At 42.4% G+C, this 13,463-nt stretch overlaps 1 protein-coding gene across 5 annotated transcripts in view; it reads left to right on the top strand.

Annotated features, from left to right (window-relative positions):
- b3gnt2b (UDP-GlcNAc:betaGal beta-1,3-N-acetylglucosaminyltransferase 2b) overlaps positions 1-13,230 on the top strand; it is a 109,270-nt gene extending 96,040 nt beyond the window's left edge. For all 5 annotated transcript variants that reach the window (XM_060933438.1, XM_060933442.1, XM_060933437.1 and 2 more), the window contains one exon: positions 9,729-13,230. In XM_060933438.1, the coding sequence (XP_060789421.1) occupies positions 9,747-10,946 (1,200 nt within the window). In that variant the 5' untranslated portion in view covers positions 9,729-9,746 and the 3' untranslated portion in view covers positions 10,947-13,230. The remainder of the gene's footprint in view (positions 1-9,728) is intronic.
- Positions 13,231-13,463: the final 233 nt, after the last annotated feature.

Below are 13,463 nucleotides of genomic sequence, written 5' to 3'. Positions count from 1 at the left end.
TTGTGCGTGAAGTGCAGCCAGCAGCAGATAATGGCGCGCAGCCAATTGGCTTTACGTGCGCAGCTTTCTGATTTCTGATCTTTCCTCGGGGAACAAAATTTGGTCGTTTGTTTGTTGGTTTTCCTTCTGTAAACAGTTTTGCAACCTTGTTTATTTTCAGCTAAATCACGTCTCCTCCCTCATTTCTCGATGGATTTCAGTTCTGATTGTTTTGTTTGAAAGAATTAGTCCTTCTGCACCACAATACAATTGGTCATTGTCAATTTTTTTTTTTGCTAATAAATTAGTCATTAGGTCAACTTGACACATTTTCTTCTGACTAGAATTGTATCTTCTCTCATTTCTCATGCAAATTCGGTTTTGGTTGATGTTTTGGGTCGGTCTTCGCTTGGGGAACAAAATTTAGTCCTTTTGTTGATTTTTTTCCTGTCGTAAACAATTAGTCGTGGAGGTTGGTCCTCTCTCACATCGTCACATTTCGGTGCTGTTTTGATGTTTTGGTCGTCAGGGTTGTTTTGATGGCAGGCCAGATGAGCTGCTACGTCCTTGACATTCTGGTTCCCGTTCAGGTCCCTCTCGTACTCGCGCTTTTCTACTCCTTATTCTAGCATGCCGCACTGGTTTCTCCTTCACCGGCACACCTGATTTAAACTTGTATGTTAATTGATGACAATTGGAGCAATGTAGTTGTTAGAGTTGAAGTGCTCATGTTTCAGTATTGGACTAATCCAGACTCTTCCTGCAGCTTTAGAAACTTTCGAGGTTGGTTCCTGCATCCAGAATGAACTTTTTGCATGCGTTTCCACTGTATCCGTTGGGCAATAACCTGATGGGCGAGGGCACTTTTGTTTGTCACACTTAGGTGGGGTTTACATTAGACCGTATCAGCGGATCATCAGATTAACGTTTTTAAAACGATTAGTGTGCACACAGCAACACCAATACACGATTCGCGTGCACACAGCAACACCAATACACGGATACGCTCGGCTCCGCAGGCATCCTGCGCTCCAAATCACTCCGCCCTGAACAGCGAGTGCCCTCTGGAGGGTGCGCACTCCGGCCCTGCGCAGCTCACAGAGCGCACGAGTATAGCGCACGAGCAGTGATTCGGGACTGAGCCGCTGTGTGTGTGATCCCAGCGCATATCACTTACCACTTGCAAGTGGAAGGATGGCAAGCCTAAAGACAATCATAACTACACAATGGGCAGTATTTGCATCAGTATTTGCAGTATTTTCATACTTTTATACTCTTTAATGAAAGGTGATACAAGGCAGAAGTCCGCGCCGTTTTTCAGCAGTCGCATCACATGACCAACGCCAGCGAATCAGGAAGGTGGATGTCACAGTGACGTTGTCCAATGACGACGCCAGCTAGAGCTCAGCATAGCGTATCCGCGTATTCTCAATGTTTACACAGCACCGGACCCCACACGATCTGGATTGAATACGTGGACCCTGGCGGATTCCTGTTTCCAGGCGGTTTAATGTAAACGGACAGTGCATCCGCGAAGAAAACGAGATAGATACGGTCTAATGTAAACTTGGCCTTAAAGAAAGCAACATGGAAAGTGTCTGACTTTTTTGCATTTCCGTTAACTTGTGCTGCATTTGACTGATGATTTGTAACTTAGGATTAACTCCAAGCAAAGAAAACCTGTCCCTAATTCGGAACGTACATGACAACGTATCAGCATCACGTCAACAGTAAATAAAGTCGCATCATTCCTAGTTCTCACTTCTGATGTCAATGTAGCATTTATTTTTAATACATGTTGGGAAATATGTAAAGAAGTGGTTGAGTTTCCCAGAAAGATTTTCATATGTAAAACCATTCAGCAGTAATAGGATTGCAAAAGCCACGACTTTTCTACGAGGGTGATCGTTGGAGAGAAGGTTCATGCTGCGAAACATTCTCAATGTGAATAAATGTACATACAGCGGCGCTTGAAACTTTGTGAAACCTCTAGAACTTTCTATATTTCTCCACAAATTCTGGTTAAAAGTGCTCTCACCTTTGCTCTCTCAGTGAGACACCGGAGGAGAGGGAAACGCACCTACGATACCTACGATATTTGTCTCGTTGTGCAACATACTGGACGAAATCCAGCTACTGATGGGGAGAAACCGGGATTTTTCTACATCTTCTGTTTTATGCTTCACAGACTACATAGCTATGCGGACTCGTACCAGACTCTGCGGTGCAGCTGGTCGGCTTACAAACTTTTCAGAGCGGATCATAACCTGGATCTCTCCGGTAAAACAAAGGGCGGCGGAAACCGTTTTTATGTAGACGTCGGCTGGTGCAGTGATGTCAGCGACCTGGACTCGTTTTTCATTAATTGTAAACCCTTCTACACTCCCTGTGAGTTCGCTTCATTCATTATGGTCAGTGTTTACATTCCACCGCAGGCCAACGTGTAGAGAACACAGCACATGCTGGCCGACCAGATACTGGGTGCGGAGCAGACTAACCCGGACGCCCTAGTTATTGTCCTCGGCGACTTTAACAAAGGTAACCTCAACCACGAACAACCCAAATACAAACAGTTTATTAAATACCCGACCAGAGAGGAGAATATTTTGGATCGCTGCTACACTCCAGTCAACAATGTAAGGGACAGCGTGATAGGCACAGCACTGGGCCACTCTGACCATGTCATGGTTCACTTGATTCCTGCATACAAGCAGAAATTAGAGCTGAGGAAACCTGTACCGTAGGACTAGTTCAAAGAAATGGAGCAATGAGGCTGCGGAGAACCTTCAGGCGTGCTTGGACTGTCCAAACTGGGATGTGTATGTTTAGCAAGGTGGTGAGAGAAGCTAAACGTCTGTACTCTGATACCCCTTTTCCACCAAATCAGTTCCAGGGCTGGTTCGGAGCCGGTGCTGGTTCACAACTCGTTCAACTTGCGAGCCAGCTGAGAACCAGTTTGCTTTTCCATAGCTCGCAGTGCTAAGCGGAGCCACGTCAGTTATGTCGCTGTATACGTCAGTTACAGCGCTACGTTTACATAAACCTTGGCGCAAATATCAAAGCAAAAACAACACGGAAGAAGCAGCAGCGGCAACAACAACAGCAGCAGCAACAATAATGGATGACTTCGTGTTTGTACAGCTGCTGCTTCTCGTCGCTTAAAAATGACGACCTTTCACGGTCTTATTGTTGTTGGTCTTAACAACTCCGCCCCCCTGCTGACATAAGCTGTTCTTTCCTCTGGCCCAGCAGAGAGTTGGTGCTAGCCTGGAACCGGTTTTTCTGGCCCCAGAGCCAGTTCTTTGTCAGTGGAAACAGAAAACCCGGTTCCAAACTAAGCACTGGCCCCGAACCAGCCCTGGAACTGCTTTGGTGGAAAAGGGGCATCAGAAACTCCGACACCAGTTCTCAGCCAACGACTCTGCGTCTGTCTAGAAAGGGCTCCGACAGATCACTAACTACAAACCTTCAGGGACCCCCACCCTCTCACCCCCACTCTGTGAACGACTTGCGACTGTACAACCCACTGAATGAGTTCTACTGTCATGTCATGACTCATCTTCATCCTGTGACCCATTTTTTGCACATTCTGGGACGTACTGTACAGCTTGGACTTGAAAACAACTCCTGCACAGACCCCTTAAATATGTCCCCTTTTTTCAAATTTAGTATATTTTAGATTCTTCTTGTTTTTTTTTTTATTCCATTTATATAACTAATTTTCTTTTAACTGTTCAAGCACCAGTCACCAAAGCAAATTCCTTGTATTTTGAGAACGTACTTGGCAATAAACTTGATTCCGATTCTGAAATACAACCGAAAACATCATCAGATTTTCACAGAAGTTCTAAAAGTAGATAGAGAGAACCCAGTTAAACAAACACACAATTATTTATGAAGGATGATGATGATCTTAGATCAGTGAACCGTTTGATTTCAGTACGTGTCCTGACCTCATTGTGCAGCGGTAACTGTTGTTAATCAGTCCTGCACATCGGCTTGGATGTTTTCCGCCCCATGTTACCAACTCAAATCAGGAAATGTGACATGTTTGAGGTGGTGATGAAACTTCAGACTACTGTTTTTAGACAGGATATCGTGCAGAAAGTATTCAAAGGAAGGTTCGTCCCAGCAAAGAAAACATGATGCAAATGCTTTTTTTTTTTTTTTTAAGTGTCCTGTACCTTTCCTGTCGTCACGTAAAACCTTAAATAGCTTCTATAATCTTAGATGAGGATGTCAACCGTAAGACACTAAGATATGTAAGTAAGTATAGTACATCAGGTAGGAGCCATTAGGCCATCCTTTAAAAAAAAAAATCCGTTTCCTGTCCACCGGGTGAGCAAAAAAATTTTCAGTAGGGAGGGAGGGATTTTTTTTTATTTTTATATATATATATATATATATATATATAGGTAAGAAATCGCAATGCTGTTTGCTTTTTCTTTCAGTACTTTTTTATTACAAAAGCAGACACATTTAATAAAATATGACAGTTTGAATAGATCTATTAGGTTCTCCTACAGATCTGTCAGGGTCATTAACAAAGTAGGTAATGAATTTCACATAACAAAACTCAAAAGCTGTTTGTAACGTCTCGGATGGATCAAGATCAAACGAATTTTCCAGTAACAGTTTGTGATGGTCCGACACACTAGTCTGGCTAACGCGACTTCAAAGCTCTGCGAGCTATTGGTCTGACAAAGATATTAAGCCCAACCGTTTCCCAAAGTGCGTGGTTGACCCGCCTCCCTGAAATGCCTCAGTTTGCTACTGGTCGAAGCCAGAAAAGGCTGTGACGAAGCTTAAACCAATCACATCACTCTTTCCTCTGACGTATGTGACGCGACGGGCCTAACTGGTAGATTAAACTCTTACCGAAGCCGGTCGGGAGCAAGGCGAAAACGGCCTTCCTTTCAATAAATACCCCCAGGGCTGCTCTTTGCTCCGTTTTCAATGAGAACTTGCTCCATGTTCATAATGTTTCTAGTGAATGAAGCGCTTCCGGCATAGATTCTGTAAACAATCTATGGCTTCCGGTCACAGTTCTACTACGTCAGTGCCTTGAACACGCCTCTACCCAGGGCCGTTGGAGATGCTCAAAGTTGATTGGCTCCCGATTTTTCGGGAGCTTGGAAGAGCTGTAGATAGCTTGCCTTGCCAGACTAAGCTCGCAACAGGCCCTCGTGTTGCGTCACACTTAGGATGGGCGGGCCCAGGCTACCGACACACGGACTTTTTGTAGTTCTAAATCGACCGTTAGGCCTAGTTCGGATGAAATTACACTATTAAAATGATTTGTTTTTCTGAATCTTTACTATTTTGTTGTTCGCTAGAATACCATTTTGCGATTTCACACTTAAGCAAATGTTTGAAAACTCCCGATCGCCTTCCTTCATGGTGGCTGCCATTTTTTTGTGCCGCACGGCGCATGCACAGAGCTGATTCGATTCTATATTCTGCACGGAATGCGTAAATGTCAAGTTGGATTTTTAGATTTACGAACCCGAAAAAATGTCTCAAAACCGGCGTTAAAAAAAAAATTTCAACCGCACAAACGGCACTCACCCGGCCGGTGGACCGAAAACAGAACATTTTTTAATAATGGCCTAAGACTACCAAGATTTTAATATACAAGCAAGTTTTATTCACCAGGGTTTGGTTTATCCTTCTCAGGCTATCTTGCGCCTGCTTTTTAATAAAGGCAATTTATTTTTGCTTTTACTACTTTTTCTTGACCTGCGCTAAATATTCCGGATATTGAATTGTTCTTTGTTGACAGTTGTGTAAAATTGATTTCTCCTCTTAAGTCCTACTTGTAGACGAACACGCCGCTGATGTGGAAGGACCTTTTGGCTTATGTGGACCAAAACTTTTCCTCTTTCTGCTTTGAACTAGGCTTTGCTTAGTGGACACCAAGAATTTGTTCGAACAACTGGGCGTGGGGAGCACTTCTGTGCACTTTCTAAATCTAGCTCATTGTTCATGTTTCAAGTAGGAAATGAAAGTCTGTGTGTGAGAGTGAGGATATTATATGGTTGTGCAAGGATACAGTGCCTTGCAAAAGTATTCATACCCCTTGAACTTTTTCACATTTTTCCACCTTACAACCACAAACTTAAAAGTTTTTTTTATTGAGATTTTGTGATAGACCAACACAGAGTAGCACATAATTGTGAAGTGAAACGAAAATGATAAATGGTCTTCAAAATTTTAAACAAATAAAAATCTGAAAAATGTGATGTGCATTAGTATTCAGCACCCCTGCATCAATACTTTGTAGAGCCACCTTTTGCTGCAATTACAGCTGCAAGTCTTTTGTGGTAGTATGTCTCTACCAGCTTTGCACATCTAGACAATGAAATTTTTGCCCATTCTTCTTTGCAAAATAGCTCAAGCTCAGCCAGATTGGATGGAGAGCGTCTGTGAACAGCAATTTTCAAGTCTTGCCACAGATGCTCAATGGGTTTTAGGTCTGGACTTTGACTGGGCCATTCGAACACATGAATATTCTTTGATCTAAACCATTCCATTGTAGCTCTGGCTGTATGTTTAGGCTCATTCTCTTGCTGGAAGGTGAATCTCCTTCCCAGTCTCAAGTCTTTTGCAGCCTCCAACAGGTTTTCTTCCAGGATTGCCCTGTATTTAGCTCCATCCATCTTCCCATCAACTCTGACCAGCTTCCCTGTCCCTGCTGAAGAAAAGTACCCCCATAGCATGATGCTGCCACCACCATGTTTCACAGTGGGGATGGTGTGTACAGGGTGATGAGCAGTGTTAGTTTTCTGCCACACATAGCGCTTTGCATTTAGGCCAAAAAGTTCAACTTTGGTCTCATCTGACCAAAGCACCTTCTTCCACATATTTGCTTCTTATGCCTGTCTTTCAACAATGGCTTTCTTCTTGCCACTCTTCCAAAAAGGCCAGATTTGTGGACTGTACGACTTATAGTTGTCCTGTGCACAGATTCTCCCACCTGAGCTGTGGATTTCTGCAGCTCCTCCAGAGTGATCATGGGCCTCTCGGCTGCTTCTCTGACCAGTGCTCTCCTTGCTCGCTCTGTCAGTTTAGGTGGACGGCCATGTCTTGGTAGGTTTGCAGTTGTGCCATACTTTTTCCATTTTTGAATGATGGATTGAACAGTGCTTCTTGAGATGTTCAGAGCTTGGGATATTTTTTTATAACCTAACCCTGCTTTAAACTTCTCCAGAACTTTATCCCTGACCTGTCTGGTGAGTTCTTTGGTCTTCATGATGCTGTTTGTTCTTCAGTGTTCTCTAACAAACCACTGAGGCCTTCACAGAACAAGTGTATTTATGCTGAAAGTAAATTACACACAGTAGGACTCTATTAACTAATTAGATGACTTCTGAAGGCAATTGATTGCACTGGATTGTATTTAGAGGTATCAGAGTACAGGGGGCTGAATACTAATGCACACCACATTTTTCAGATTTTTATTTGTTTAAAATTTTGAAGACCATTTATCATGTTCGTTTCACTTCACAATTATGTGCTACTCTGTGTTGGTCTATCACATAAAATCTCAATAAAAAACTTTTAAGTTCGTGGTTATAAGGTGGAAAAATGTGAAAAAGTTCAAGGGGTATGAATACTTTTGCAAGGCACTGTATGAAGTTTATCCTTGCGTGGTGAGTGGGTATATCATGAGTCAAACATTTTTCAACACAAGAAGATAAGCTTCATATCTTTGCGCCACTCTATTTATAATCTTTATATTGTATGGACACATCCACAAAAGAAATACACAACCAAAAGAATTTTAATCCTGAACCGGTTCGCCATTTTGGCAAAGCGTGTCTAGTCAGCAGGGAAACACTGGGTGTGACCTCGTCGGAGTGAAATATCGGGAGTTATTATACATACAGGACGCTTTTTTTTTTTAAAATATAGAATAAAAACGTGTTCTATTCCCTTCTAGCGGGTTTTATTCATTTGACTTGATAGCATGCAGTATTGTTAGCGTATCACTTATCCTATGTGTATTACGTTACTCTACCCAATGGAGAATGAGCGTTGAATACAGTTTACGATATTGCAGAGTTGTCAAGACATGACGTCACACATCAGAGACGTAAAATTTTCCGCGCTAGCGAGTGACCTTGACAATTTGTAAACAAACATGGCTGCTAGGTTTGCTTCGTTAAACACCGATTTTGAAAGAGAAGTGTTGAACACCCAAAAGGAGTGTGTATTATTATTATTATTATTATTATTATTATTATTATTAACGACAATAATAATATTGGGCTGCACGGTGGTGTAGTGGTTAGCGCTGTCGCCTCACAGCAAGAAGGTCCTGGGTTCGAGCCCCGGGGCCGGCGAGGGCCTTTCTGTGCGGAGTTTGCATGTTCTCCCCGTGTCCGCGTGGGTTTCCTCCGGGTGCTCCGGTTTCCCCCACAGTCCAAAGACATGCAGGTTAGGTTAACTGGTGACTCTAAATTGACCGTAGGTGTGAATGTGAGTGTGAATGGTTGTCTGTGTCTATATGTCAGCCCTGTGATGACCTGGCGACTTGTCCAGGGTGTACCCCGCCTTTCACCCATAGTCAGCTGGGATAGGCTCCAGCTTGCCTGCGACCCTGTAGAAGGATAAAGCGGCTAGAGATAATGAGATGAGATGAGATAATAATATTGGCTGGCTTTTTTTGTGGTATATCAGATCCATTCCATTCAGCTACTCGTCTTCAACTCGTTCAGTATCATGCTAGCTGAATGGAATATATCTGATATACCACTCAACGCCAGCCAATATTTTTTTCAATATGTCACTCAGATCCGTGATGTATTTCATATGAAAAATGCAAATTTTTCAACACGAGAAGATAAATCACATATTAGCCTGAAGATATGAAGTTTTTTTCTTTTTATTATATCGACACATTCACAAACACAGTCCCCAAATTTATCAAAGCAATTCATCAATTTCCTCCCAGGTGACCTATAGAGACTTGTCATGGTTTTGGTTCTCCGTGTCCCGGGTGGAGCTCGTATGAAAAATACAAGTGGCATATTTCCCAGTAAACCACTCGTGCCCATATAATTATATATAAATTTATTATACAGACAAATGGATGGATGGATGGTAGTTGGAGGTCTATTAGTCTATTTGGTTTTATAATCGTGTTCGGCTGTTCTGGATTGTTTGTGATGAAACGGGATTTGTTGTGGGTCCCTAAAGCATTTCTGTCATGAGGGACTGGAAATACAGAGCACATGATGGTTATAAAATGTGTTGATGTTTCTTTTTCTGTGAAGTAGAACAGCAGAGTGAGTCACAAGACAGAGCTGCAGAGCCGGGGTAAATAAAGGGTGGGGTTAGCTGTGTGGGGAGAAGAGGAAGACTGTACACAATAGGGAGGTCAGTGTTGTAAATAAAACTGCGGTACAGCCTTACCTGTCTGGTTGCTAGAGACGGGGAGGGAAACGGAGTTCAACTTAAACCCTAGCTCAAGCTATATGTGGAACAACACTAGACCAAGTTCAAATGTACACTTCTTATAGTCTGTGAAAGTTCTCAGTCATCCAGGTCATCGTAAACCGTAGGTGCTAAAGAAGGCAACTGGACTTGCTTGAAATCCTTGAAGACTTTTTCACATCTCATCCAAAAGGTGATGTGAACTGAAGAAGCCTTTTGGATGAGAGGTGAAATGTCTTTTTGTTCAGTGATTTAAGCTTTACTTTTGTGTTGACCATCATCTAACGTGTCTCTCTGCATCTGTTTTCCAGGTGGTGAATGCTGGCACCATGCACGGACCTCGAAGAAAGCCGAAGGTCGTTGTGATGACAGTAATGACTGTGTTCGTCTTCATCATAGTGGAAGTTTCGAGAAATGCCAGCCAAGATAAAAATGAACGGCAAAAAATTCGAATACCCACCAAACCATTCTGGGGCAAACTGGCCCCCAAAGAGGCTTTCTGGAATCGCCAGCAGCAGAAACTGGACCATTTGTACAACCCGATCATGAATGGACCAAACGCCACGCTCGGTGGCCTTCTGCCAGCCTGGTTAAATGATACAGTGGCCCAGGACCTCTGCAAGCCAGACCTCCAGGTTATGACGCAAGTGAAGAATTTCAGCTTGCTTCCAGATCGTTTTAAAGACTTTTTGTTGTACATGAGCTGCAGGTCATATCGCATGGTCATAGACCAGCCTCAGATATGCAAAGGTCAGCCGTTCCTGCTGCTGGCCATCAAATCATTGGCGTCACATTTCGACCGGCGTCAGGCGATACGAGAGTCATGGGGTCGAGCTGGTCTCTTGGCCAACAAGACCGTTGTGACTGTGTTCCTCCTTGGCAATGCCACTGCAGTGGACCACTTCCCAGACTTATCACCAATGTTAGAGTATGAGAGCTCGATGTATGGAGACATCCTTCAGTGGGACTACAGGGACTCCTTTTTTAACCTGACCGCTAAAGAGGTCCTTTTCCTTGAGTGGTTCAACACTCGCTGTCCAAATGCTAGCTTCATATTCAAGGGTGACGATGATGTCTTTGTAAACACTTTCCTTATTATAAAATTCCTCAAGGGTCTGTCTCCTGTCAAGGCACAGGACTTGTTTGTTGGGGATGTCATAACGAATGCTGGACCTCACCGGGACAAGAAGGTTAAGTACTACATCCCTGAGAACATTTTTGTCGGGAGCTATCCACCATATGCAGGTGGTGGAGGGTACCTTTATTCTGGAAACGTGGCCAAGAGGCTCCACGGGGTCATGAACAAGGTGCCGTTGTACCCCATTGATGACGTCTATACGGGCATGTGCCTGAGAAAGCTGGGACTTGCCCCAGAGAAGCACAAGGGTTTTCGCACTTTTGGCATAGAGGAGAAATATCGTAACAATCCATGTGCCTATAAGAGCCTCATGCTGGTTCACCCAAGAAGTCCGCAGGACATGATTAAAATATGGGCGTGGCTTAATGACCCTGCTTTAAATTGTCAGTAAAATTTCACACGAGGCCTTTCAACAACCTCAGGGTTGCTAGTTGTATTTGGCAGCTAAGATTATTATTATTATTATTATTATTATTATTATTATTGATCACGTGTGATGCGAGCTAGGTGTCTTGGTGCACAAAATGTCTTAAGTGATCAAAACTAATGGAGAACATTTCAAAATTCTTTAAGTTCATGAATATCTCCAATAGTGTTGTAGCTTTTTACACACTTGACCACACATTGTTCTGTCACGGTAATTTATGTACTGGTATAGCTTATGCTAAAGATGGTGGGATTCTGGGAAGTTCAGCTGGCTTGAACTTGGTGCAGTAGAAAAGAAACACGGTAACCATAATCGAGCATGTTCTGTTTTGTTTTTTTGTTTTTTAATTTATCGTTTGGTTCTGTGATGACAGGATAGTGTTAAACTGCTTGTGCTGCTTTTTTTTTTTTTTTCCTCTCCTAAAGCTTGAATCGTGAAGATTAAGCTAAAGCATTACACCAAAAAAGGACCTGCTGTCATCAATCAGCTCCTCTTGATTATTAATGTACTGTGAGACCTTTGGTTTATCAGTGGTCGTGTCATTCTGGTGGTGCTGATGCTCACGCTGCTTTAGTTATTTTTCAAGGTTTATTGCGTGTTACTAACGGTTTGTTTTACCCAGAAGATTCTGTCCTTTATTGTAGGACAGGGCGTTATTCTGCTTCAACTGCAGACGAAGTAGAATTAAAAAAAAAAAAAGAAAAAAAGAGCTCGTTTCCGTTCCGACGAATTTAGGTCAGAGAACAAATATTGTTGGTCAGGAGAGTGGCATATACTTTCGTAGCTGGTGTTAAATGGAATGATTGTATGCATGATGGGTAATTTTATTCCTTTACACAACCAGGTTGTATGCCTTTTTAATCAAGACAACACACTTCTTTTTTTTTTTTTTTTTTTTTTTTTCTCTCACCAAAGTGTACCTCTTCGAATGGAAGCTGTACAGCACCAAAAAAGAGTGCCTTTTAGTGGCAAAGTGAGCTTCAAAAGAAGAGCATTTCAGTATTCATCTTTCTGTGCCGGATGTGTGCATGACCTCTGGATATGGAACGAAACCAGATCGGACAGTGTAGTTTGTTTATAGTATGGTCTGTAGCCTTGTTTATCAGAGACTCATGAGCACGACGCGCTTATCTTTTTCCTGTCCCATGACCGAGAGAAGGGTCCTTCTTGATGATCTCACTCTCGCTGTTCTTTCACCACCAGGGCACAACCGAGATCTTGATCTTAATCTATGTTGCAGTTACACCTGCTGGGTAGGTGTTGCAAGCACACTGTGCACCATTTTTTAATCAAGACACTGGATTCCTGTTTCCCCGACATGGCACTCACTCGAGCACTCTAGTCTGAGCGGAATGTTGAAATTGAAATGCACTGTCGGTTCTTTTTCCTACACTTTTCTGACAACGTTCTCCACTGCTGAACCCAAAAACCAAACTATTGCACATCATGCCTGCTTGCTGTTTAAAAGAGAACCTGTTCCTCCTGAAATAATGTTTACACGTCAGGGTAGATACGTATATCGGCAGAGACAAGCGACTATAGACGATAGTTTTAACTGCAATTATTTATGAACCGTTGAATCTTTCCAACTGGAGTTCTGGTTTCAGAATCGTACAATTCTTGAACCAGGACCGAGCTGATTCTGCATACTGATCAACTTGAATGATTGTGTCATAAGGATACGTTTCATTTTTCAGTGGGTACAGTAGTGACTTTTGTGTGTTTTGCTTCTTTCTGAACTCTTAAACATGTATTGTCCTTCAAACTACACCTGAAAAAAAAAATAATAACCCTGGTTCTCGATATTTTTAGCGAACGCTTGCTGATACGGACCAAAGATTACTGTTATTTGATTTGAATGTTAGGTTAAAACATTTTATCTATGATCATTATATAATTATTCAGTAATAGACGTGACACAATTATGCTGGAATGAAATGACATGCTCGGAGTACTTGTACCATTCAGGCGTATTTCAGAACCTGCGTAACTTGTCTTTGAGCATAGACCTGGCGCTCTGTTTTCTGTAACTGTAAAAACACAAACGCATCAAACGGTTTTAAAAGGGTGCCATGAAAAGCTAATTTGTAATCCAAGCCTATTTTATAACAATATGAAGACACTGATGACTTTTTTTTTTTTTAAATCACGTATGTGCCTGCATTTCTTCTTTATTGTTGACTTTTTTGTTGTTTGTTTTGTTTCTCTGTCCGATTTAAATAAAATAAAACTTGTGGTTTTGTATGTACATGTTGCCCCATTCTGTGTTTATCATTTCGTGTGTCCTGCGCCATTCGTTATCAAGTGTCAATGTTTGTTCATGCGCCTGCTTCATAGTGGTGGGAAATCTATAAATAGGAATCACGTGTATAATGATTGCCTCAATGGGGTTATGAGGGGATTAGTTAGAGAAGCAACCAAGAATCCAAAGGTTAAGGGCCCAGTCGTACAACACTGATAACTATGACTATGCCTGACTTT

Source organism: Neoarius graeffei, chromosome 11 (assembly GCF_027579695.1).
Source record: "Neoarius graeffei isolate fNeoGra1 chromosome 11, fNeoGra1.pri, whole genome shotgun sequence".
Classification (NCBI taxonomy): Eukaryota; Metazoa; Chordata; class Actinopteri; order Siluriformes; family Ariidae; genus Neoarius; species Neoarius graeffei.
This window is presented reverse-complemented; position numbering and strand designations above follow the sequence as displayed.